General features: G+C 44.3%; 1 protein-coding gene across 2 annotated transcripts in view; it reads left to right on the top strand.

Moving 5' to 3' along the window:
* Positions 1 to 13,719: 13,719 nt before the first annotated feature.
* EEPD1 (endonuclease/exonuclease/phosphatase family domain containing 1) overlaps positions 13,720 to 27,662 on the top strand; it is a 72,736-nt gene continuing 58,793 nt past the window's right edge. Inside the window, exons 1-2 of one of the 2 annotated variants that reach the window (XM_067291258.1) lie at positions 13,720 to 13,737; positions 13,958 to 14,931. In XM_067291258.1, coding sequence (XP_067147359.1) covers positions 14,078 to 14,931 — 854 coding nt within the window. In that variant the 5' untranslated portion in view covers positions 13,720 to 13,737; positions 13,958 to 14,077. The other variant, XM_067291257.1, reaches the window with a different exon arrangement.

The raw sequence follows: 27,662 nt of genomic DNA, 5'->3' as shown, positions 1-27,662 counted from the left end.
AACATGAAGGTACAGGCTTCTGGCCCTTCTAGGGACTGCATTGATCTCTTGTGTCTTGCAGACTGCACTCTGTACAGCCTGTACTTTGTAAGGATCTCCACTCAGATTTGAGGGGATAATAAGGAATTTCCACACAAGGAGTTTTGCAAAAGTCTCCATCTAGCCTTTTTTATGTAGGAAATAGTCAGGACTGGAGTTTTTCTATACAGCAACTGGTTGGAAAAATCACGTGATTAAAAAATGATGGTTTAGGACTTCTTCCATTAGCAGGAACTGTAAAGGTATGTGAGTAGACAGAGACAGCTTTATTCTCTCAGCTGGAAGCACTGATCATGTCTAGTCTCTTCCCAATTTGACAGACCATGGGTCTCATGAAGATGTAAGTTTTGAGCTATATGTGGCTCAAGAAACAAGGTGTTGAACAGAGACAGCTTCTCTCTAGGGTCCCTCCTCGTCACGCAGACCCAGCATTAATTGCTGTATCAGCCCTGAGAGCATCTACTCCCCACAAAAGATGAAAGCTTCTCCTCAGACAAGTACCATGGGTAAATGGAGCATGTCAGATAGTCCTGAGACCTCAGAAGAGCATGGTCTGTTTTACTCCTGTTGCAATTTTCATTATCAAATAGCATTCCAGAGAACAAAATTAATTGGAATTAGTGGTTGAGTTTGATTAGCTTTTGCCTTTTTTTTTTAGAAAGCTGGTGGCTAGGGCGTTTCAGATATAACACACTGAGTTTGTTTACTGTATGGCATGAGATGAGAAATGTAGAGACAGTTCTTCATTGGGAATCCAAATCAGGCATTTAAACTTGTGTGGTTCTAATCTGTCTCACTTCTGAGTTCTGATTTTCAGTCCTTTCTTGACATTTTAAGCATTAAATGTTAATGTAATTAAATGCTAATTTGACTGCAGCCTCTAACAAACACAGCATGCATTTTTCATATTCCAAAAGCATCAAAGCAGTGTAGGAGTTTACTTCTTTTCCCTCAGTTTCCTCAAGTTTTTGAATCTCTATTTCCAAAAGTGATGCCAGGAACCAATATCTCTGTCCCCAAACTGCGATGTGACCATGGAAGTACAGAACAATGTAACTATGGAATAAACTACAGACTTTTTAAACCTGAAACAACCTGGCTAGAGAGACATATTGTAGCATGTGTATTGACCTCTGGGCTATCCTGTTAGTGCAATTAGTTGTAATGTGATTATTTAATATAGATGTTAGTAAATATAATAGCTACAAGTTAGGAAGGACTGATTGTTCCATCCAGTATTGAGCAGAATCTTTCACTAGCTGTGCTTTTTTAATGTGACTTCAGTATCTGATATTCTGAGGGACAGTACATCTTATTTACTTTGGGAGATGGAATTCCATTTGTTTCTTCTCATTTTCTGGATTGTGCTTTCAAATGGAGAAAGGGATCCTTTCCTGAAGCAAATGCAACTGTCATTTTCTGTTCTGATGTGGTATATCACACAATGACTACGCACTCATCACGATATCTGCCTTTGGTCTTTAAAAGAAGTAACGGAAAACATTCAGGTTGTCAGTAATATTGTTTATTTTTACAAAGTAGTTGACTGAAGTTAAAACTTACTATAATTTTTAGGGCTTCTAGGCACACATGTCCCTTTGCATATAAATCACAGAAAAAAACCCAAAACTTTTACTAAGGAAATATTTTATTGTTTTAATATGCTGTAATTAAAGCCTGCTGTCTGCATTAGTAAAACAAATTCCACTTTCACGATGGATAATTTTCTTGAATTTTCTTTGCTTCTATTGTTCTGAAGTGATAAACTTCTCCCTCTGTGGCAAAAAAGAGTCTCTCTTAGATTTTCTCTCTTACAATGAACCCCATCTGTCATGCACAATGACAGCAGAGTGAAGGCTCCATGATGCTGCTGGCTGAGGGCTTACCTGCTTCCCTTTCCACAGAAAAGACACCTTTCCTCTGGCTAGGGACTCTCTGCTGGCCCATCTCAGCTCCTTGACTCAGCAAGATTGGTAGATTTATATGGAGAAAAAGGATGAAACCAGATGCCTTAAAGTTCTGCGTGTGGTGGCCCCCGAGGAAGGGCTGATGGGGCCTTTCCAGGGTAAGGAGCTGTAACACCTCCTCTGTGCAGACATGACAACCCAAAGTCCACTCATTCTTTGCGCGTACAGCATCCATTCCGAGCTTGCCTTCAAGAAAATGGTTTCTGGAATTTCTGTAATGGGTACATCTAGAGAGAGAGCAACACAACTCCTGGCAGCAGCAATTTCCTTTCAGCCATATTTCAGTCTCATCAGTTGATAGGAGATTAACACTTTTTCCCCTTCACTCTGGCGCTCATCTTGCAGTTCAGCACAGTTACCAGGGAATCGGGAAGCAGAGCTTGGGCTGAGGGAAGGGCCCCCTGTTTCTCCTGATCTTGTATTCTTGCAGCAGGGAAGACCCAGGTCAGAAACACAGGTGAACACACAGCCACGACACTGTAACCCCCGAGGAGCTAACAGACAGCTACCAGAAAAAAATTTGGTTATTTGAGAGCAGATGGACGGGGATTTTTTTTGCTGGATCCAGTTTAGATCACAGGTCATCTTCACCTATCAAAAATATCAGTACATCTGCAAGCTAGTTCATCAGCTTAAAACAGAATGATTACCCCTGTGGATCTGCTGACAATGGAAATGAAGCTACCAGTCCTATACCACCCACTCCTCAGCTCACCTCCTCTCATTCTCATAGCTGTGTTATCCCCAGCTCCTGCTTACCAAGGCAACAAGTCCAAGGCCACCAGCACCTATGGAATCACAGAATAGTTTAGTTTTAAGGGACCTCAGGAGACCATCTAGTCTAATGTCCTGGTTAAAGTGGGACCAACTTCAGAGTTACATGATGCTTCTCAGAGTCTTGTCTGGTCAAGTTTTAAATATCTCCAAGGATGGAGATTTCCCAGCCTTCCTGGTGAAGGACCTTTCACCACTCTCATGGTGAACTGGGTTTTTTTTTTCATATGGATATGATTTAAAGTATAAATGATATTAAGGGTTCTCTGTGATTACCCTGATTTCTCCATTTTCCTCTGGTAGTTGAAACATTTTGGGGGAAAACATTGCTCAGAACTTTTTGCTGAAACTGAATACATTTAAAGAGTTTGTTTAATAATAACTGGGCCATGGTGGTTAGGAGCCACTGATTTTCTCCTTTTGCATCAGCCCCTCTGTTTACCTCAGCAATCCTAGCACTGAGTTTGAATCTTAACATAGTTTTAACATCTCAGAAGTACAAGGGGGGGGGGGGGTTGGTTGACAGTGGGGGGGGGAGCACCCCAGTGGGCTGGCAGGGCCTTATGAACAGAGCTGTGAAGAGGGGTAGAAGTGACGTTGTTCCCACAGGGCCCAGCGATTGTGAGGGCACTGGAGTGCTGAGAAACCCGTGTGCCATCTGATGATTCCCTTCCTTTCAGCCTTTTCTGCTGTTTTTCTGCCATTGCTAGCTCAAAGTTATAAAGAACAAAGGTATAAGGTGTATGCCAGGAGGAAGGCAAGTAGGCGGCACAGAAGGTGGGAGGCAAAGAAAGTAATTTCCCCTGAATAATTTGCTCCTGGATGTTAAATGCTTCTCAGTGGGCCTGATTATGAGCCTGTTGCGATGCTATCACAGGCATTGGGAGGTGTTAAGTGAAGTCATAAGCAACTTAGAAGACAGCACAGCATGGAGAGTGTTGGATATCTTATTTGTAGGGATCATCTGTGCTTTAGCCAGAGATTAAAATATGTGAACATTAAATGTCTGTCCCTGCCGAATTACAAAATACAGTGAGGTAAACCCTCTTCAGCTGGCTCTTAAACTGTTTCCTTTAACAACTGAGATTAGCCAGATATGATAGACTTTCAAGCCTTTTTGAAAATATTCCTTAAAAATAATTAGTTTTTGGAGCAGTCAGTTTGGAACAATTGTTTGACATCGCAAATGGCTGATATTTTTAGCAAAAAGGTCTTTTCTAATAAAAGTAATTTTGCTGAGGCGTTCCATTTCTCTAAGAATTTTTCTAAAGTTTAAACCCATATTTTAAATCGGATTGCAGCTGACTCTTTATTAAATATTCCAGTTTTGGTAAGTGAAACTACTTCATAGATCTTTCTGAAGATTTTGATTTAAAGAAGTGAGTTAGAGAATGTCCTGAGAACTCCTGGGGAAGTGGGAAAGGGGCCTATTGTGACCTTTATTTAACCAGATATTGATTTTTCTTTCCCCCTCCTCCCCCCCCCCCCTTGATTTAAGGTAACACCAATGCTTGTCCCTCTCTTTTGGAACTTTTCTGCTTTTTGTCTTCATGCACAGAACCTGGCCTGATCTCCCGAGAGATCTCTAACTCTTCTTGAAATCCAAGCGAAAGACTGTGCTTGGCACCACTGGGGGACTTTCAAATGCCTTGGAGAACCTGTATCTGCATATTTACTTACGTTTACTTAGTAAATTGGTGTAATGTTTCCACCAGGCAATTCACCCCACATTAGACCTGCCAGAGCCTATGCTTGGCAAAAGCAAACGAAATTTAAAGCTTAAAAAAACAGGAAAATAGTGCCTTCCCTGGTTTGAAGGGTTTGTTTTATAACAATGTTTCTTTCATCATTTGTTTTCATACTACAGAGTCGTCATTGTGCTTTAAACAATTACCAGCTTAAATCCAAAGAGAATTTGAAAATGTGTGTCACCCTGTCTAAAGCAGTGAGGACAAAAGGAATACACACGGAGCACAACTCCGTCCCCATTTCATTTCAATCCACTGCAAAGACAGTGAGAACCGTGGAGTGTTTGCTGTTAGCAGAATTAGACCTTTAAAAGCTGGGTGGTATCAAGGCCGATTGACATGCATGCAATTTAGTATCCCTGCCAATCATTAGTGTACAGGGCTGCCTCTCTCAAACTCGCCCTGTGAAGGCCACATGCTGCTACCTTTTGTCATGTTGGGCAGCCTCCTACTCTCCAGCTAGCCGTGCTCATGCTGGAGAAAGTTGGGTTTGGTGAGGGCAGTGCAGATGGCAGATCCTCATACACATTGTGCAAGGGCAGGCTCAGGTCCAAAGGCCTCACAGAGCCATTTGAAACCTGCAGAGACCCCTATGGATAAGATAGATAACCTATACATTGAAGTTCTCCAAAATAAATGGAGACCATACTGAGTTCTTTTTTTAATCTGTTTTTCTAAAAGCATATTGTGTTATGCTATCAGGAGGAATGCTTGTAAACAGTGAAATACCATGGAAAAAAGCTAAAGGAAAGAATGTAGGACTGACGCCTTGGTTTGCTGAGGATCAGTCTCCCCATCCTTGTGCAGCATGAAGGCTGTATTGCACCTAACAGCAACAGTTTGCTTAGTGTGGTTAACTCATACCTGACAAATCTAACCATTTAAGAGGTCAGCTGCACTCCTGCTCTAGCAGGTAGCCTATCAGCTTTGCTTAGGAGTGCTGGAGGTCAGGCAATATATCCAGAAGAGGTTTGTGATGCCCTGAGCCTCGAGGGACAAAGTTCACCATGCAGTCAGCCCTATTAGGTGCAGCCTGAAACAGAGGCAGACTCAGCAGCTGGCACCCTTGGGACAGAGGGACCTTAGTCAGCTTTAGTCTAGTCACCTGCCCAACCACTTCTCAGAGCTTATTACCCTTGCTGAGTGCCCAGTCATCCTTTTGTCCCATCTTAGGGGTTGCTCCTGGGAGATCCCGTGAGCTCTGTGTCTCCTGAGATCACCTGGAAGGCAGGTTAAGGCACCGTCATCCAGCAGCACCAGGAGATGGGAACAACTTATGAATCACAGTAGGATCACCTGGAGCACCGTAATTGCCTGCCACAACCACCACGAGCCAAAGGCAGACATGCTCTGTGACTAATGCGGGAGGAATGCGAGTCATGTATGAAATGGCAAGGGTGTGTGTGAGACATGACCCTCTGTGGGGTGGATGCAGAATGAATCAACTGAGTGCCTTGGGATGCTCAGGGGACACACTAAAATCTGCTTTAGGATAAGTGGTGAGATTGTTGTTGAAACAAGAAGTTCTGGGAGCCCTTTTTGTAGCACAGCAAAGTTTGAGAATTCATCATAGCAAAGCTGGAGGTCCCACAAGATTTAGAAAAAAAGTTTGTGTAGAAATTATAGCTATCTAATATCTGCTGTACTGTTTTTATGTTGAGTTGTACTAAAAAATATACCAAGTAAATAACAATGAATGCCCTGCAGAAGGTGGGATCTTGTATTACTGACATACTGCAAAAGCCTAGGTAAGATGGTAACAGTTAATTTTTTTCATTGCATTGGGTTCGGTTCTTCAAACTTTGGAAAAGCATGCCCAAAGTAGATGACGCTTGGCTAGAATAAAGGTTGGAGCTGTGGATGTGACCTCACCTGTTATGTCACACAGATTAAAAATAACACTGTGACGTCTTATGTAATTTAAACCCATATTTAGACAGCAAACTCCTTACCTCAGGCTACATTCTGCAAACTTTATTCATGTTCAACAGTACTTCACAGTCCCTGTGATTTCAGTTAGGTTGTTTATCAGAGTAAATATTAGTCAGCATAAGCAAGGACTAGGGTCTAGCCTTAAAACAATAAGCTCTTCAGGGCTGTGAGTTTTGTTCTGGGAGAAACAGCTTTTTGCAACTTGTACAACATCTGTCAGTTAGCAATTCCTCAATAGTTTGGTATGGTGGCTCTAAGCCTCATGTTCTTGACTGTAACTGTGTCACTGCATAGCTATCTTCGTAATCATGCTGCCAGAATTAATGAGATCAGCCAGAAGCAGCCTTTGTTCTCTACCGAATGGGCCCCATTGCTGACTCCTGTTTACACTGGGATCCTTTCCTGCTCTGTCTACGGCTGTCTAGGTTGGATGGATGCCATCCCATCAGCCATTCCTTCCTAGGTCTCTGCCGAACTCATCTTGTCAGTTGTGGAATGTCTCTCTGATCTGTGAGGACTGTTTTGACTTTTGATCCTGCCCTCCAAAGTCCTGGCAGGCCCTCCCAGCTTGGTGCCACACTCGAGTTTTGTAAGTATACTCTCGTTCATTCTCTGTGTCATTAATCTGCTGTTTCTGTATTATCTCTCAAGATGGTTGCCCTGACAAGAAAAAAAAAAGTTAGTTTGATAAAGCCATGTTGGTGTTTTTTGAACTTTTAATCATTTTGCAAGTGCTTGGAAGATAATTATTTGTGCCAGGATCTTTCCAGGGATCAAAGCTAGGTTCAATGGTTCCTTCATTTTCTGTTTTTATATATGTCAGTATTGTCCATCTCCAGGTCCTTAGGAACTTCAGTGTCCTCCAGGGGTTCAGCAATTGCTCAGACTAGCTCCACGAGTGCTGTACTGCAAATTTCATCAGTTGATGATGATCTGAGCACATCTGTCATCTTTAAGCTGTCTATAGGAGCTGGTTCTCTAGGAAGGCGTCTGTACTGTCCTTCTTTCTTGTCTCCTTTATGTTTTCCTTTGAGCAAAAGCTGACTTTTAGGAAGAGAACCATGCAAGTTAATTATGTCAACAGTGCAGGTCAATCTGCTCACATAAATCAGCATAACTCCATCTTGAATCTTCTGGGCATCCTTCCACAGGCTTTATGGGAATTAGATCAAATCTTTGGAGAAGGTGTTGTAATGACTACGCAGCTAGGTGTCTCTTGTCAGGGAGGTTCCCCACGTATGTTCAAAGTCTCCTGGGAGTGGTTGATGTCATGAAACAAATTATATTTTTGGTGCTGAACTTGAAATGTGGGAGACCCAGGTTTTCTTAAGAGACTAGTGAAAAGAATGAAAATGATTCTCATGTAAGCAAGATGCTCTGTTTTTTGTGAAAAGCTTTAAACAAAATATTTATTGTTTCATAAACTAATGACCTGATCCTTAACAGAGCTATGAATTTATATTTTCTGAAAATCTGTCTCCTAGACATCTCTTCTGAGAATTTGGAACTTAGGGAAAATTTGGTTCTGCTTCATGCTTTTCCTTTTTAACAAATAGAAGCTGACAAAGGAAGAGGCAGAGATGGGAAAAAGATCAGGCTTAGAACAAATAAACAACATGGATACCTGACCTCTCCTCACATATAAGAAAACTGGAAAAACAAAGAATCCAAGTTTTGTTTCTGTGAATAATTTCAGGGCCTGAAGCACAATTATTCATGTGAATGAGAGGTACAGACTGAGCTCTAAAGTTTTTATATCAAGAGAACCCCAAAACAAAACGCCCGAATAGGAGACGTTACAGAAAATATATAAGGAAGGACAGTCCTCCAATAACCGCAGATTCATTTTCAGTTAAAAAGATGTATGTATCGGTTGATTAAAAAGTTCATGAAACGCTTTGAAAAGTCAAAAGTAAACATCATTTTTTAAAAAAAACTGTTCTTTAATTTATTAACAAGCAAATTAATGGTTATTTTCTAACTCTTCATTTAGTAGAAGGTAAACCAGTAACTACCAGAAAGGTGTAAATGACAAATAATGTCAAAGTGTAGGGGGGATAATAACTTCTTCGGAGAAACAACAGAATGAGCAGGAGATAAGCCTCATAATATTTATCATTATTTTTGGCATTAAACATTAAAAAGTTATATTGCTTTTGAAATTCTAGTGTTTAGAAAAGACTAAGGAATGCTTACACTGCCTATAAAGTCTATGGTTCACTGTAAATTAACAAACTAATTTGCTTGCACTTTAAATCCCTATCTACTGCCACAGAGCATCACCTAAAGACATTTGAAAGCTAAGAAGTCTATTTAATGAAAGGGAATGCTTGAGAGGCTTGTTGTCCAACTATGCATAAGCAAAGAGCTATGTGAACTGAAATGCTTAACGCCTACCATACTAGATGTCTGTTTTCACAATGTTGGCTTGCCTTCCCTCTCAACTTGCTTAACTCTTGAGGCGCCTGAAATGTCACTGCCCATATTTTTTCCCCACAAAAATTCCCTTGACTCTTGCTTCTGGGTAGAATACCCCAGACCTTGCCCAGGGCAAGTACTTATCTAACCTAGCTCATAATTCCCAGGCTGTGACCGTCTACCCTGCAGTAGTGATTTATGGCCATTCTCACAAGAGGCCTGCCAGACTGGGCCTCAAAGAAAATCTCAGGTTGGTTGTCCGGCAAGTCCATTGTCTCCTATGTGTGTTGTTTGGGAAGGTTCAAGGAGACTTCACCACTGGTGGCCTCTAAGCACATCTGCAAGACTGACTTTATTGATTCTGCGTGGATTGAAGGAAGGACTAGTTTTTTTAATTCCTTTTTGGCCCTTTTCAGGATATCTGAGCAAATAACTGTCACCTAGGATGTGTGGGATGACAATCAAATCCCTCTGCTATCTGGGGAACTTGATACCACATCCCAAACTGTAGGAGAATGTCCTTTCTAATGCAGGTTTCTCTCATTTCCCTCCAGTATGAGCTGTTCCACCATGCACTGATGGAGGGGGGAAAAAAAGAAGGGGGGAGTGGGACAGTGGCTAGGATCTCATGTGGGAGGGAGAGATCTGGCCTTCAGACCCAACACTAACCAAAATTAAGTCTTACTCTGGGTGTAAAGATGAGTCACTTCTGCTTACCCTTCTGACTGTAGTACTTCTCCATAGGATGTCACGCTTGTCACTGGTGCTGGGTTGCCAAGTTACATCACTCAATCTTTTTGCAATAAGTTTGGCAGCCATATAAAATGTCTTACAGGAAAAACAGCTCATGCCATAGACATTGGACTCCTAAGATGATAAAATTCATGTGACTGTGTTCTCTGCTGCCTGTCGTTCCCTCCCCAGGGACTTTTGCGTATGTGAGTTATTTTCAAGCAAACTTGATAGAGAGGTTAAATGTCTCAGAAATACCTAGTTCCTACAAGTGTCACAAAAACCAATGGCCAAGCAGAACAGAGACATCCAAATTAATGACACTGCTGAGAGACTAATGTATGCTCGATGATATTATTATACACCAGAAAATAAACACAGGAAAGAGCCATCGGAAATCAGACTTCATAAGTTCCTCTGCTCATGAAACTGCTCACTCCTTGTTATTACTTGTCTTAATAAAAACTCTGGCTGTCAACTGCCTCAGGCATCTGTTACAAGTGTTACTGAAGATGTCCTCTCAGAAGGAAAACAATTATTTTAATAACTCCTTTTAATAAAAACACAAACATTCCAGTTAATCAGTTTCCTTTTCAAGTCCTTGCTATGTTAAGAGCCCAGTGTACCAGCTCTGAAAATGTACTCTCTAGGCGACTCCCTGTAAACATATTGCAGCTCCATTTTCCTTGAAGTCATGAGGATTTTTGCTGTTGGCTGGATGGATCCCAGCCTCTGTGATATCTGCCTATTCAGTGGGATTGTGTGATTTAAAAGATTTCCAGCATAGGAGTTTGCAGCAGGAAAAATCCCCAATTTCAATTGCCAGTCTTCTTGAGCACCTTATCTTTCACTTGGAAAGGAAACCTATTAAGAAGGTGAGACATGCAAGTGATTTCTACTTGGAACAACCCAGCGAAAACCGCCCATATGCAATTCTCATTTGAGGTGTGTGAGGTATGACTCCTCTGCAGTGCCAAACCAGGAACTCCCAAAGGTTGGGTAAGCAAGAGCTGGAAAAAGCACTGCTATCACATGGCAGGCTGGTAGGAATTTCAGTTGCTGACTGAAGGCAAAGGCAAGACTTAATGCTGTGGTATTTTGTTGAGCAACACCTCCTGGCTCCCTCTACCCCTCATCATGAAACAGAATTTGTTTGTTTAGAGTCTCTGCAACGTACATGATACATTTTGGAAAATTTGAAAATAGATACATAAATTTTAAGACCATCTTAAAAGCTTGAAAAATAAAACCTTTAAAATGTCATGCCATCTAGTCTGATTCTTTGTACAACTTAAGACAAAAGACAGTGCTCCATAGTACCTGCATCAGCAGTACCTGCATCAGCAGTATCTGCATCCACTCCATCCTTCTGGGTTAAGCAATTAAGTACCTTTCTTAAACATTTCATTTAAAGATGTCAAGTGTTGGAGAACTTCTTTCCTAGGGAAAAAGCTTAGTTTTTCTTCATTCTGAATTGAACATTTCCTGCAGGGAAGAGGATTTTGAGCAATCTGGAGCCAGTAAGCAGGTGACACTGCCCTACCCCTGGGTCTCGCACATGGCACACTGCCTATCCTCAGCTGCCCGGGAACCTCTTCTGCCTCCGGGCAAGCTGCCTGGGGAGGCCGTTCAGCCTCAGCAGGCAGCAGGACTCTAGACAGTGGCAAAGTGAGCTCAAGGTCAGCACATGGCTGCTGGGCAGTGATAAAATAGCTGTTCCCTTGCTGCCTACTTTGCTGTGCCATATAGTGATGTATGAAAGCGCTCTGTGTGTGATGGGTGATGGCAGCTACTGAGGGCATTTTTGAAGCATCCTTCCCCCTCCCCTCGCTGCAGAAGCCACCCTGGACCTTCAAAGCTCTCACCGGATCCGCATCCTCAGAGTGGCAAAATTCAATTTTGCCTACGCTGAGAGGTTTTTAAGCCAGCTCTGGCAGGCAGCCAGCTGCTTGGTAGGCAACGAGCTGTGGATCCTGAGGAACAAGCCACCCACAAAGCCTTGGAGCCTTCTAACCTGTCTGGGCTGACAGAGATCCAGGAAGCCCAGATTTGCAGCCTCTTGCCACATTAGGTACTGGGCAGCCTATAGGAGCCAGGAGGTACCAGCACAGGGCGATCAGTCATTTCTTGGATAAATTTAAGTACACTGAGCTTGTGATTGGAGTGAAGATAAAATGCAATATCCACCTTTGTTTCACAAGATTTATTTTTTGCTGCCTACGCTGGTTGTCAATAGTTATAGTGTTGTCTTTTCAATCATCTCAGTCCTTTACTGACTGCACCCCATTGTTAGCTTTCTTATGCTAATAGATTGCCTAAGAATGATGTCAGGCCAGTCAACTCATCTTTTTTTTTTAAACCTTTTTTAAATATAGACCAAACCTGTATTTTTTCACATCTTTTGGCACTTCTGAGAGATACCAAGATGTGTTAAAAGTTGACTCAGAGCTCAATAAACTCCCTGTACTAACCCTTTTCATAGTCTTGATGAAAAATCAGGGTAAAGGGTTAATGAAGAGGCGTTCTCCCTTCTCTCCTCTGCAACCCCCCATTAACATGGCTTAGCATGGTTCATACTCTGGATTAGGTGATGGGACACTGATTGCACCACTCCGAGCTCCTCTTCCTCATCAACACTGCAGCTGTGTCCAGCCTTGCAAGCTGTCTTTGTCCTGCAGATTTAAAAACATTGGGCAGTTGCTGACAGCAGAAAGTGCTGGATGAGAGTGACATCTGTTACTCTCTCTCTGGAGTTGCTCCTGCATCTTCTTTGAAACAAAGAAAACCTAGTTCTGCCTGCAGACACAGAGGCACAACTCAAATGAATTTTTGTCCTCTTCAGCTTCAAAACTTATTTAATGAGCCTGAATCAATTCTAAACAACCTGTTGTGGGAAACAGAAGAGCATGTTCTGCATTGAGATAACAGCTTGTGGAGCTATTATCGTAATAATATTGCCTCGCACAGAATACTCATTTGAGTGGCTGTTTGCAGCTCTGTGCTAGTAGCATCCCAGCAGAATTAGGCCCAGCATGACTTCTGCTGCATTGGCCACTGTTATCGCAGTGCACAGAGCACTTTCCAGGAGACGTGGAAGCATTTAATCACCTAAGTGAGCACTTTCTCCACTCCAGCAGGCAGCGAAGAACCAACTGCCTAATGCAGAGAGTACCCATTCCCATAATGACAATGCGCTAACTCTATTGCTCAGGCAAACAGAAGAGAAACATGTGATCCACAGCAGAATATCTAGTGCAAATGGCAAAGCAGCAGTGCCCATGTGCAGTTGGAAAGCCCAGGGCAGCCTGCAATCCCTTGCGCACATTACATTCTCTTTCCCCTTAGCCGAGAGGCTGAAGCTGAATAAATTCAGCCTTTTATTTCACATGAATCAAAATAATTTCCATTAACTAACCATGGAAAATACATGTATAAGCCACTATTGTAAAGCTGTTTAATTTTGATTAGAGGGCCAGTCAAGACTCTTGATGTTCAGAGTACACACGCACTTGTAGCATATTCTGCCTGGATAAAAGAAGTACAGATATCCTGTCAGCATCAGACAGCATCAACGTGCATAGCTGGCATCTGCAAGCATATGTTGCTCTTTCTTTCAGTTTCCCGCCCCCTCCCTTTCAATTACACCCACCGATTATATTTAGGATTCATTGACATGGCAGTCACTCTCGAGTGGGCACAGCCGAGCTAGTCTGAAACGAGCGGACTTGGCTACAGCTTGTTCTGCAGACGGCAGCACGGGGCTCGATGCAGCAGCAGCCGGGCGAGTATTTTGGTGGCTTCGCTAGCCCTGACCGCGGTGCCGCCGCGGCTCTCCGGCCACCAGCCCCCTACTTGCAAGCCCGCGGGGTGCTGCCGGCGCGGCCGGGACGGGGCGGGGGGGACGGACCGGACCCCGCGGCAGCTCTGCGGGCCCCGGCGCCGCCCGGGGGCGGGCGCGGAGCGGCCTCCCGGTGCCGCCCCTGGAGGAGGAGGAGGAGGAGGAGGAGGTGGCGGCGCCGGGCTCCGCCTCGCCGGGCCGAGGGGCGGGAGCTCCCGCCGAGCTACTACTACCGCCGGCGGGGCGCGGGGCAGCGGCAGGAGCCGCGCCGCGGGGCCGGAGCGGTGCGGTGCGGTGCGGGGCCGGGGGGCAGCGCGGCGGCGGCGCTCCCTGCAGAGCCGTCGGGCGGGCGCGGAGGTGGCGGCGGCACCGCCGTCGCCTCTCGCCGCTGCCCGGCGCGGGGTGAGCAGGCGGCTGGGGAGCGCGGGGAGCCCCCGGAGGAGGAGGGCGGGGAGGAAGGGCGCCCCTGCGGGGTCTGACCGCGCTTGTCGTCTCCCCCCCCTCCGCAGGGTACCTGTGGCCGCCCTTGCTGACGCAGCCCCACAGCGCCCATGAGGCCTGGGCGCCAGGCCCCGAAGTCGCCCCTCGCCCAGTGCTGGCCCAGCACCTGCTCGCCACGGTGAAGTGAGATGGGGGGCAACCTCGGCTGCCACCGCTCCATCCCCCGGGACCCCGCGGACCTGTGCCACAGCCGCAAGTTCAGCGCGGCCTGCAACTTCAGCAACATCCTCGTCAACCAGGAGCGGCTCAACATCAATACGGCCACCGAGGAGGAGCTGATGACCCTCCCCGGCGTCACCCGGATGGTGGCCCAGAACATCGTGGAGTATCGGGAGTACATCGGTGGCTTCAAGAAGGTGGAGGACTTGGCGCTGGTGAGCGGGGTGGGGGCAGCCAAGCTGGAGCAGGTGAAGTTCGAGATCTGCGTGAGCAGCAAGGGCAGCTCCGTGCAGCACTCACCCAGCTCCCTGCGGAAGGACCCCACCTCCGAGCACCACCTCTCCGCCACCAAGATCAACATCAACACTGCCACTCCAGCCCAGCTCATGAGCATCCGCGGCATCACGGAGAAGATTGCCAACAGCATCGTAGACTACCGCAAAGAGCACGGGCCCTTCAAAAGTATTGAGGACCTGGTGAGGATGAACTGCATTAATTCCTCCTTTCTGGACAAAATCAGGCATCAGATTTTTGCAGAGCGGTCCCGGCCCCCTTCAACGAACACCAACGGCGGCCTCAACTTCATGGCCAAGCCTCATCCCAGCCCCACGTCTTTGAGTCTCCAGAGTGAGGACTTGGATTTTCCACCTGGGGGCCCAACCCAGATCATATCCACTCGCCCCTCTGTGGAGGTGTTTGGGGGGTTGAGAGATGGCCGACCTGTGCTGAGGATCGCTACCTGGAACCTGCAAAGCTGCTCCATTGAAAAAGCCAACAACCCGGGCGTGCGGGAAGTCGTGTGCATGACGCTGCTGGAGAACAGGTAAGAGACGATACTTGACCTGTAGGCCCAGCTTTGTGAGGGGTCTTAGCTGTTTGAATCGTGTTGATTTTTCTGTAGGATTTAGCACTGTAAAGTCCTGTTGTAACCTTAGTACCTCGTGCGTCTGAAGTCCTGGTTTTAATTCTCATAATTCCTTCCCAGGATTGTTTGATGTTACCCACATCTTGCAGTGGTACCTTGGCTGAGTCTTAACACTGGGGCTGTAATGACTGTCCTGAATAAAGCCATTATCATTCTTAAAAGGTAGTGGACCTCATGCAGAAGTACATATGTACTTATGCACATCTGTACTGGGAAGACTGAACTGTTACAGTCAGTCATATTGTGCCTATTAATGGTTAGCAATTATTGCTGCGGTCAGGGATTGATTCTCTGTCAAGGCAAGAGCCTCTTAAACAAATCACATACTACTTTCCTGCCAGAAGCTTGGACGGCATAGCGGGAGAAGGATTGCTCTGTGTATGCCGTGTTTCTTACAGTGTTTCCCTAAGCATCTTATTGCCGCTCTCAGAGGCAGGATCCTGAGCTACATTAACATTTCTCAGAGACAGTACGGCAGTTACTTATGTACTTATTGTCAAGCTGAGACCTTCCACCACCTTTTCTCTGGCAAGTTTTGTTTATCTGGTTATTTTCTTAACCTCAGTGTTAGGGCTGCAGTCCGCTCTTCCCTTTGCCTCTCCCCCTCGGGTGGAAAAATGCAAAGGGGAAAAAAAAGGGGGGGGGGGGGAAACAAACCCCAGGAAAAAAAAAAGGTGGAAAAAATGTGGGGGAAAAAAAGAAAGCCACAACAAACTTCAGATCATATTGAGAATGGTTTGTGCGGTTTAACAAGCGAGGAATGCCGCAGCTGGTCTCACGAGGGTGACACGAGCCCTCACCAAGAGTCACCAGGGTTTGCTAAACCGGAGGGGCTGCTCTCCGCAGGTGTGGAGCGGCCGCCTGGGAGACCTGGCTGGTCTCTGTGTCACCGCAGCTCCCCTCTGCGCCGGTGGCTGGGCGGCCCCAGGGGAAAGCTGTGCTTCTAAAGCCCAGCTGTGGGCAGGCAGCTAGCCCCTGATTTCGGTGAGTTTATGGGCACGAGCAAGATCTGTTTGTCTGGTCAGTGACTGGACTGACCTTTAGTAATAAAAGTGGGACGGTGCTTCTGCTATTAATGAGTGGAAAGCTGAGACCTATTTTTTGTAAGGTAATGGTGCAACAGAGCTGGGAATGTCTCTAAAGCACTTTGTTGCTAAACTTTCTACTTTATACAGAAACATAAGAGTGCAATAAGGATTTTGAAATAACTTTTGCCCTTTCCTATCCACTTGTTAATTCTGTCCCAGCTGATCTGGGTTTTTTGTTTGTTTGGTTATAGCATTGAGAAGCTAACTCTTCTCCCTGTCTTCTCTTCAAACTTCCAGCTGGAAATGAATATGAATAGGTGACTCTCAGACCTCTGAAAACGGGATATTTTAGGAAGAGGAAGTGCTGACGACCTGTTATCTTTGGTAGTGCTAAGGGTTCTGGCCTTTTGCAGTGCTGTAATATCACGCTGAATAATAGTGATTAGGAAGACAGTAGCAGTACCCCAGCATCCTGTGCCGCAGTACCGTACTGGCGGTCAGTGAAAACTCTGTGCTGTTTTCCTCCTGTGTTGCTGTATGTTGTTCAGGAGACTGATGCTTCAACACAGGAAACATCTGCCACCTCACAGCTGTGACTGTGTTCGATAGCCACAATGCAGATGATAGCCCAGCTTGGAGTATTCAGATGCCACGCTCACTATTTCAGTCTACCATCTTTTGGTATTCCTTGACTGTCCCCCCCGTTATTTCAGATATCTTATGCTTCCCCCTTCACCATGGTTATTGTTCTTTCATTAAATAAAATCATGAACCAGTTGCGCTAGCTGGAGTGTATCTTAAGATGAAGTCTTGTGAAGCTGGGCATGGGGGAAGTCAGAGGCAGCTAGAATTGGTGAGGAAAGAAATACCTCTGAGTCCTATAAATCTCAGCATTATTAGACTCTGAAAGAGAAGTGACTTGATTTTAGGACTCAGTCTTGTAAAGTGTTAACTGCCTATGACTTTTGCATCTTCAGCATTTGGGGGGGGGGGGAAGAAAACAGGCTACCTATTAAAAAGGATAGGTAGATAAGGCGATTTATAAAATAAGCCTTCATTAGCCCAGATTGGCCACTGTGTATGCAGAGCATGGCCCCAGCAGTTTATTTTTTTCTCTGTGTGGTACTTTATCTCTCTCCAACTTACCAAATAGGTACTCAGCTACACTGTGTAGTGTAAAAAGTCTCTTTGAAACGTTGAAGTTTTAGGTGAGCCTGATATAAATACTTTTTCCTGTTCCATTTTTGTTGCACAAATGTGTGCTGTCAATCACGGAGGGAGAGTACGGTGCAATTGCTTTCTGTGCTTGACCATATGTGTAGTAATGTGCGGAGATGGAAAGAAATGAGAGAGTAACTTGCATCAAAAGACAACCCTACAGAAGTTTCCTGGGAAAGTAAATGTGGGAACAGAGAGATCAACACAATGCAGGAAAAAAGGTATACATTGGGAAAAGTCTCACTCAGCACCTCGGGGAGCAGTGGAAAGAAATTTCCTCTTGCTTGTGCTGGTATTGCTGAAGTCAGTGGAGCTTTGCAGCTATAAAACAGACTTAGCTGAGGTCAGAATCTGGCTTTTTGTTTGCGTGTGAAATGAATGGGCTCCCTCCCTCCCTGCTCCAGTCATGTACCCTAGAAACTGATTAAAATGACTTGCAAACCAATGCTTGCCAAGGTAAATTAACTTCAGCTGATAATCAGTTAGGGAAATTCAGCTTTTGCTTCTTCAGTAAAGAATATACCACCACACAGGTGCTTTCCAGCACTTAAGGCTAAGAAGAAAGTCAGTGAGGTACAAAAGGTGAATGTTTAAGGTGCTCTGCATGCTCAATGGATGGCCCAGGTTTGTTGCTTAAGTTTCCAAGCTATGAGCAAAGCTGTTGCCCAGTGGATTTGAAAGCTGTTTAGCCTCACCACTACCTAGCTTGTGAGAGTGCATGCCTCCTGTGGATGCCTGATAGCTAAGGTACTTTGTGCACAGCTGTGTCCACACAAAAAATCATGTACAACGGTCCCTTGTAGTCCTACGTTGTCTCAGGAGCTGGCGTACGCTGTTTTGTCACAGAACTGTTCTTGTTTCAGGGCTTGCCTCACATAGCTTTTTAAGCCCAGGAATAAAGCATGGCTAAATCAAGGTGACTGTATTTGAAAAAGGGTAAAGTGCAGTAAAGAATCTTAATCTGAGCAGGAGATCTCTTGTGCTGGGATTTTCATGCCACTGGAAAGGCAGCTTTTATCATGACCTGTCTGCATCAAATAGGGTTGAGACCACTTGGGCTTGTCCTTTCAGGCACCAACAGCAGCGAAAATCGCTGTTTGTTTCCGGGTGTGGCTGTAAGACAAAGGTCTTCCCTTCTTCAGGCCCTGGATAGCCTCTGCACTGAGAACAGTTGTACAGGAAGGCAAAGGGACAGTGCCTTCATTTGTAGAAAAAGCAAGAGAAGGTCAAACTTCACATTACTTAGAGTAATCTGCAGAAGGGAAGAAAAATCCTCCAAGCTCATTCCCAAAAGCGCTAAGGTTTCTTAAGAATAGCAGCAAAGGGAATGTACTCTGATTGCTCTAGCATCCCTTATACTAAATCAGTAAGTATGACTACTGCTGCTAAGCTCTTTTGAAATCCATCGCTGCAGTACAAAAATAATGAAATACAGCAAGGTCCTCACCCTCTTTCTTATATTACAAAGATCTATGTTTATCATGGTGTTTGGAGTGTAAGACTGAGATATTTTCATTCACAGGACAAGAGTAATTTTAGAAGAGATTAACATGGTGAACATGGAGGTGAACGTGACACGTAATTGGATTAAAGATTCTAGTGTGGAGTGAATTTGCCCAAACCCGCGACGCTTCTGCAGATGTAGTTCAGCAAATCTGGGATTTGTTCAAAGCTTGTTAGAGCTGGCCTTGCTCTGAGAATGCAGATTGCCTCCTCCAGCTGCCCTCTCCCCTCTGTAACCTAAAGCAGTTTGCTTGTGGCTTGAAAGATTTAAAGTGACAGCTTGTGGTTTTGAGAGCTGACAGCACAGCGGATAAATCAGTTGGTGAGGGGGCAGTGCAACAGTTTCATGAAACAAAAAGCCACATGCTAGGTGTGAAGCAGGGGGAGGAAAAAATCAACAGTTTATTCTCACAAAAAAGGTAGCGTTAGGGTGGCATGATAAAAGGATTAGCAAGTTCAGAGCAAATGCAACAAACACTTTTGGGGGCGAGGTGGGGAGGAGGAGAAGCCCAAACAGAGACGTTTCCTCTGGCCAAGGGGGGCAGAGTTGCAGAGGTACAACCGAATTTTCTTGTGCCCCCGGTCACAGGGAAGGGAACTCTTCCCTCTTCATCCGCACCTGCCTAAAACCTGCCCCTCCTGGCCATGAACTGAGTTTCTGAGCATGTGATTGCCCTCTCAGTCTTTGCTATGTGTCAGGAGTGCGTGTTTATGATTGCATCAAGAAATGTGACATAGATACAGGCATGTGTAACACTGACTGATGCACAGAATATGCTAAAGATGCATCCTCTAGTTTAATTGCTTACTTGAAAGTTTGCTAGTACCGAAGGGCAACAATTAGTTGCATGTGCTTCCCAGCACATTTTGAGGGGGAGGTTTTCCAACTGATTTCTTTTTTTTTATGCTTTGTAAAAAGAGATGATGCTTTGTAATGTTTTGACCAGTAACTTTGTGAAGACCTTTTCTTTTTCTTTTTTTTTCTCTTTTCTTTTAAATACATTTTGTAATTGAGTAAATCAAAGTTGAGACAGGGTCTGAAAGCCAAAGCTCATGCTGTCAAAAAGGAGCAGAAGTACCAAGGCTGCGGCTCAACTTCCACAGAGCAGCGGTGTGATTGCGGATGGAGAGGGGTCCTTCCAGATGTCAGGCAGCACTGCCTGATCTTTCACTCTGCTGCTTGCTTTAGTCAGCTTCTTGGAGAAGTTCTCTCTTTTAGATGCAAAAAGTATATATAACAAAGCCTTAACACCTGTTGCAAAATTTTTTGTAGCATAACAGAGACAAGTACCAATGTGAAGTTTCTGCTTAGTACCGATTTCTTTCTATTCTTGGCTTAGTTTCTCAGAGAATAAGGCCTCTGTGATTATTCTTTCAGAGCATGCCAGCCCCTCTTCCTCCCTCCAGCTTTGTAACTGCTTAGCTGTTTTCGCTTAGGTTTGCTAGAAGTATAGTGGTCTCTCAAAGATATTAAGTTCCTATGCTTTCCCCTAATTTCTGTGGCTCAGAGACCCAAATCAGTGTCCCTACTAAGGGAAAGATAGGTACAATTCAGCCCAAAACTGCATCCTGAGAGGCAACAGCTGGGCAGTCGGTCCCTGTATAACACTCGCTGTGCCACCGTGCTTGCTGCCTCTTGCCCAACAAACCAGCAGGGGAGTGCGGGAGGGACGGCAGATGCTGGGGGAGAAGGGGAAGGGAAGAGGAGAAATCCAGTGCTTTGCCTGACCAAGAACATGTGTTTGTGGAAGGGCTACAGCAGGTGGTGTAGCCGTGCTTGGGAGGGAGCTCTTCGTTGTGGAGGGCAGTCATGCCTCCTCCAGAGAGGTGTGCCCAGGTGAACAGTCACCCTAAGTGTGTCCTCTCATCATCGGAAAAAGACAGGCTCCCAAATCACCCTTTGGAGGAGCCTCCTTCTCTGCACAAGAAGATGAGGTCAGCTGTCTTGGTCAGGTGCCTCAATCGGGTGCTGAAGGCAGTACTTTCCCATCCTTTCCCTGCATGAACCAGGGTGGGGTGAGATCTCTTACCCTGGATGGAGAGATGGCGCAGTTATGCAAGGGGCAGTTTGCTCCTCGCGTTTCCTTTGGAAGGAGTGAGGTGTGGTGCCTCGCAAGTTTGGCTGTCGCTTTGTAGCCGTGTTTCCCAGCAGAACAATGCAAGGGGATTGCACGCCCCGCGACGGACCGCGCAGCTCTCTTCTCCCGTTCCTCTCACTCCTGTCTAGTAGTAGTAACGATAGTTGTATGCCTTGGAGGCTCAGCACCAGGTTGTATTTGCTATTTCTGTTCTGTCGCTACAACTCGCAGTGACCCTGCAAAGCCCTGAGGTGTGTCTGTTTTATGTCTCCCTTCTTTAAATGTCTGTTTGGTTTTTCTCAAACTAATAGTGTGCTGGAGCATTGCCAAGAATAATTCTCTTGCAATAAAAGATCAGGAAAGAGGCCTGGCCCAAGTAACTTGACTGTGCTAATAAGTCTTAAACTGCAGAAGAACAAATACACCCTGCTCTACTTATGTAATATTTAGGAAATCCTGCCTCCTGCAACTTCAGGAAAAACTTGAGAGAAAAAAGGAATTTTAGATTATATTTTCTGTTTATGTACATTTTACGAAAAGATTTTTTTGAACAATATAAATGCAGATGCATGTAAAACCATCATTACTGTGGGATTTTTTTCTTAATGTGTCTGGAGACAAAAAAGTTGGGGTGACTGAAGGACTGGCTTTTTTTTGTCCTCTGCCTATATGAGATCAAAAATTTTTTGCTTTCTGGGAGCCTGAAACTGCCTTCTGAATATTATCTGTCAGGGGAAAGCAACAAGATATTTGTGGGTGAGACCCTGTGTCACACTGTTGTCCAGTGAAATTTTACTGATTTATTCTAGTTGGGGTTTTGGCCCATTCTTTTTATACATCAAATCACATGAAGGCTCTAGAGCTGAGTGCTACAAAGCAGAAATGCGTCCCCGGGTGGTATGGCTTCCCTGCAGTACTGCTCCTGTCTTGGGTAGGAATCGCAGCCCCTTCAGAACTGGTTCCAGAAAGGTAGGTGATGCGAATTAATAATGTGCATTCCCCTTCCAGAACCCATGCATGCTTCGTATGGATGCGATACTGAGACCCTCTATATGACTATCACCTGCTGCTTCTGTAGGGAGTGGACAGCTTACTCCTGGTGCTTTGCAGCTCAAGTCTTTGCAGGGGGAGATTGAGAAGGAGTGGGTGGACTTAGAGCAAGATGGTGAAGGGCGTCTGCCACCCCCCAGTCCAGCCTTGTGGCAAGCACCATATCGGGGAAGGTCGTGTGGGCCATGCGGTCAGGAGGTCTTAGAGGTGGGTGCACTGAGCTCTAGAGCCATCTGATCCTGCTTGTTGTCTTCTGATCTTGGCCAATCTGGCAGGTTTCGTACAGGTCCCACAGCCTTCCTCACTGGGATGTGATACCAAAATACAGGCCGGGCCCTTGAAATCTCCCGAGTGACCTTTCTGGGGAGTTCCTCTCCTAAAGGGTGATCTGGGCTTCTTGTTTGTTTTAATGATCAACCATCTCAGTGTATCTTTTGAACATCTGAGAGGCGCTATTTAAGCAGCCATTTTAATCTGTGTATTAGCTTTAAAGGTGAGAATGTCGCTGGAGAAATGGTTTAGTTAACGGTCAATTTATCCATTATAAAATAACTTAGTTTTCTTTTTTTCTTAATCTTATACTGCCACTGCTACTTGTGCCATGAAACCTGACTAAAATGAGAGATCAGTGGGGAAATCATTTGTTCATATTTTTCCCATCATGTATACTCGGTACATCTGGCACTTAATGCCTGGATAGTTTCAGTCTGTACCTTGTGAACTCTTCTACAGGTTTATTTAATGTCACTGGATTCCCTTTGCAGGTATTCTGGTAAATTGGAGCTGCCAAATTACTTCTGCAGAGTTTGCTATATTCTGCACAGCAAATATAAAATGGATTGGCTAATTTATGCCAATAAATTGGCAAATCAGTAATCAGTGTTTTACTGCCTGCTTCTGGATCGTAAGCAAAGGCTGCAAAGCTGTAACCTCATCCTGCTAGACTTCTCAGAAAACTTATGCCACACAATTGTAGAAAACAGACTATGTATCTATACATAGGACTACGTCCTGTAAGAAGAATCTTTAATGCTCTGTGGTTCTTTTGCAGTTTTGGAGACAACAGTACAAGTACAGGAACAGCCGTTTTCTAGCTTTGGCTTAAAAGGGGTAATCAGAGCATCTAATCTTAAAGGCAGAAGGTGCTGCTTTGTCCTTACCAGGAAAGAAGGGGGGGGAGGGAGAGAAAAACCCAGGACTATATACATGAGAACTAAATTCTGCAGTTTCTGAGAATGCGTGAGCGTAAACTCAGTCCTTCTTAGCTAGAGAAAAATACTGTCTGTGCAACCAAATACCAGTCTGGTCCGCTGGTAACACTGATCTCCAGTCATATTAAATAGGGATGTTTAAGAGAGAATCTATCTTTGCACATTGAGCTGCACCCTTCTAACTGTGTTGGAGTCTGGATTCCATGTTTTTCTTATATTTTCTTGCAAATGGCATTGTAACTAGGGCCCTGATCCTTCAGTCTTCAATTTTTTGGTGAAATCTCTGGGAGTCTTGCCTGAATAATGATTTCAAGATTAGGCCAGCTGAGTAGAGGAAAGCTAATAGGACAGAGATTATAGTGTGCGTATAGCTTATTTTTAAATTGTATTGTTCTTCATTGCGATGCAGGTGTAAGCTCACACATGGAGGCAAAATGTCCTTACTGAAATAATTACAACATCCTGCAGTAATTTCTCCACACTATTGTGTGGTGTGGTGATGGAGACAGGAACTGTGGCACATTATTAATAATAGCGGTAAAAACAGCAATGCGGTAGCTTTTTCGTTTCCAGATTTTTCTACCTCCGAGACTTGACTTTGTTTGAATAAGAGCTGGCAATCTCTGCTGATCTATTGGAAAATAACACTGTTATGAGTGAAGATGTTGGAGCACTCGGTTGCTTGGCTAGCATGAGGGTGACCTATAGCATAGCTCGTCTTACTCTGGTATTAAATGTGGGTGTGCTTTCCACTTTGCTTAAATCTTGTCCGTTCCTTCCTTTCCCTCATCTTGGGCTTTGGTGATTCACAGTGGGATCTGAAATACCATATACGGTGCTGAGGACGATTTGGGCAGTGTGTCAACAGCCCATGAATGGTAAAGGGAATACATAGCTGTGGTGAAAAAGATGTTTTCTGTTTAGAAACTGTTTCCTTTCACCCTTGGCATATGCAGCATATCCACTTTGTGTTCAAGTCATGTGTCATTTTTTCAAATGTTACAAGTATTTTAAATGGCCAGATCAAGGGCAAGGGAGATCAGCGCTGCTGACCTCATTTCCATGCTCGCATCTGGGAGGTTTTTAAAAGCAGAAGCCAAGGCTCAGCACTGCACTGTTATTTTTCAGTGCCTGCGGTAAAATTATTAAGAGCTAGTGATTAAAGTGATACTTGATATATACATTTACCCTGATTGTGCCCCATGCATGTGCAGATGTTCCAGAAGTCGAACTGTGTAAAAAAAAAAAAAAAAAAAAAAAAAAAAAAAGTTAATTCATATGGAAAAATACATTAGAGAATATATTGTCATATATGCTAACAATGGTTGGGAAGATTACAGTTACTAGACATGCTTCATCTGCACTGGAATAATTCCAGTAGCCAGTCTCCCATGACCTATATGTTGATTTTCTTATTTATTTTTTTCTTTTTTAATATAGAAGTTTTTGTGATTTTTCCCCCCATGCTGTATTTCCTAATGGACACTATTCTAGGGCTTGTCAGTTCTTTGAAGCAAGTGTCTGTACAGGATAACACAGGGCCTTTTAGAGACACCTGAGTTGGTCTGATATTCAGAATTATTCAGAAGAAAAGATGATTTCAGCGCTCCAGCCGAGCTAATTAACCTTATTTCCAAACATGACTAATTAGCCTGGGAGCATGGTGCTGAGACATCTGGGCTGCTTCCAGTGTCCCAGCCAGCTCGTACAGAGGGAGCCTACAGAGTTCCTCTCCCCGGTGCTGCCTTGCACAGTGTAGACGAGTCTTGGTTGCGAGGGAACTTCACTGCTGTGCAGGCGGTCTCTTCTGTCTCTGTCTAAGGCTGTGAGTCTGTTGTACGGGGAAAAAGTGCGGTAATGCCCTCCTGCTCTTATGGAGGGAAGACCCACAAGATAAAGCTATTGCTGGGAGCAGTTTTTGCCTTAGATTTATGAGGATAGAGATGATGAGGAGGATAAGAATTGGGAAATTACCTTTTCTTCGTGCTTGCCTTTTTATATATATATATATATATATATATATATATATATATATAAATATATATATTATATATATATTATATTTTTTTTTATTCCTCCTTTTTAACATTTGCCTCAGGTAAATTTCTCTAGCTGCTGTACAAGTTTAGCTACAACAGCTGTCCAAACTGTTCACAGCTGAACTGGTTTTTAAGGGGTTAGTGAACAGCTAATTGATCAACAAGGATTTTGCTTTGAGGTGTTGCAGCAGGTTTCCTGCCCTAGATCCCTTGTGCTTACAATACCTTATTAGTCATGCAAAAATAACATGATCCTTCTTTGTTTAACAAGAGAAAAAATGTAAACCTCTCCTGGGCACAGTATAAATGGGTTTAAAGTTTTATTTTGGAGGCATCCTTTGACTCTTCTATGTTTATAGTTTAGTTTTTCCTCTTCTTCCTTGTTTTTCTATACCCCATATGCCTGTGGTTGCAGAATGCACGCATGCTCTCTCTTGCTCTTCGTTTGATGGTTCGTTCCAGCATTACTCACAGTAATTGCCGGTCAGTGACCTCTCTGAGGTTTGGATCATGTAAACCTCATTTTTGCTGAACTGGAAGTGGCATGCTGTTGTATACATAGTAGATGCTAACTTAGAACTTCTGTTCATTTTTTTTTTCTTTATGTATGTATTTTTTAAACCAAATACAATCAAGTTTATCTCTGTCATAGTGCCATTGAGTTTCAGGATGTTATGCCAGAAACGATTCTAACATGGTATTAAAAATTTAACCATAAAATACTCAAGTTTGGTGCTTTTCTCCATACAAGTTCCACAGGTTTGCTCTCAAACCTACTGGCTGTGGTGTATAAAATGACTACCTTACTTCTCTTTTCTCCTTTTAAGCAGACAAGAATGTGGAAAAACACAAACTCCTGCAAGGAGGAGAGTCTTAGCTGGGAAAGACATACATCATTCGGTTTAAAACAGTTTGCATTTTAACCAGGGCAGCAATTTTCCAGTGGCGACACTGTCTTGAGCAGGGGTGGTGCTTCCATGGGGGGCAATGATGGGGTCCGTCTGCACAAGGTCACCTTGGTGAAGTCTTGAGCTGTTTTCTTCTTGTGGTGAGTCCGGATGGTGGTAAGGCAGAGACCAGCACCAAGCCGAGCACACAACACACGCACGAGGCAGTACACTGTGCTTGTCTGTTGAGATCCCCACCATGGGTAAAACATTAGCACTGCTATTGAATGCAAGCATGAAAGTAAGTGCTATCAAAGAACAGGAAAATGCTGCAATGGTACCTGACTAGCTTTTGTAACCTTTACACTGACCAGCCCAAGTTTACCTATGATTTCGGCAGTAATGGTAGTGCAGGTTTTGGCTATCTATCCATCTGTCTTCCTGCTATTGCTTTGTACAGCTCTTCCCTTATCTCTAGCTGTGTTTACATACCCATTTCATAATCAGTCCAAACGGAGCTACAAGCATTGCCAACTGTCCTCTGCGCTGGCCTCCCTAAAGAAAAACACGCTATTGAGCAATGAGCAGGATGGCATCATACCTTCATTTTCTGCAGGAGCACAGGCCAAGTGAGGTTTAAGCACAAGAACTGAAGGCCAGAGCTGTGTAGAAAGGCCTGAGACAGGAATCCAGCTGATGGAAATTTGGGGTTTAGACTAGAACTGTAACCTGGACAGGGGTGAATGGGTTGGTACTACTGACAGACAGCTCATCTTTATTTCCAGCATGTTTCAGAGGGATCTTGTGATAAAGATATCTGTTGGTTAGCAAAAACAATTTGTTGTTTTAGTTATTTCTGATTTCTTCTGTGCAAAGTAGCACCACAGAAAAGGAAATTGTGGTGTAAAGGCCAAAACAGTTCAGGGTTTGAACAGTCCTCAGTAAGCAGTTCCTGGATTTAATAGATATATAGGCAGTTCCCTCACAGAGCTGTTGGCAGTAAAAATTTTGGAAACACTGCAAAGGTTTTAATGCAGAAGCAATAGCCACCTCCAAGTGTGAGTGTTTCCTATTTCTTTTTTGAACCAAGAGCATTTGGATTTTACTGTGGTTTGATTCACTTCACTTTCTGTTGCAAGAAGCTCCCAGTTCCATTTTGGATTTTTTTTGCTTAAAGTAAAGCGGCTTTTTTAAGCAGCTGTGTGCAAGAATGATGGTGGATCTCTAAATTTTACATCTGTGCACCCAAACTCAGCAAAATGGAACTGAATGTAAGATGATGGGCTGTAATGTGTAGGTTACTGAGTACTGGTTATCTGTAAGTTGAAAGGAAATTGCATTACCAAAAATCACCTCTATCTTGGACCGGAACTTCAAAGCTTGATCTTTTAACACAAATGTGCCCCCCTTCCTCATCCTCTCTCCAGTCCTACTGAAGCAGTCTTTTCACTGGCTTCACTTGGCTTTCAAGCAAACTGCCCTAGTTATTGGCCTTGCTGCACCTTTAGCATTTCCAATTATTGCAAGTGTGTTCCCATCGAGCCTTGGGTTTCAAGCCATTAGGGTTGAATTGTATCATTTCCCACCTTCCTACCAGGTCAAGGGCTTCAGTTTC

The sequence above is a fragment of the Apteryx mantelli genome, chromosome 2, assembly GCF_036417845.1.
Source record: "Apteryx mantelli isolate bAptMan1 chromosome 2, bAptMan1.hap1, whole genome shotgun sequence".
In the NCBI taxonomy this organism is placed as follows: Eukaryota; Metazoa; Chordata; class Aves; order Apterygiformes; family Apterygidae; genus Apteryx; species Apteryx mantelli.
Note: the sequence above shows the minus strand (reverse complement) of the source record. Positions and strands in the feature narration are given on the sequence as shown.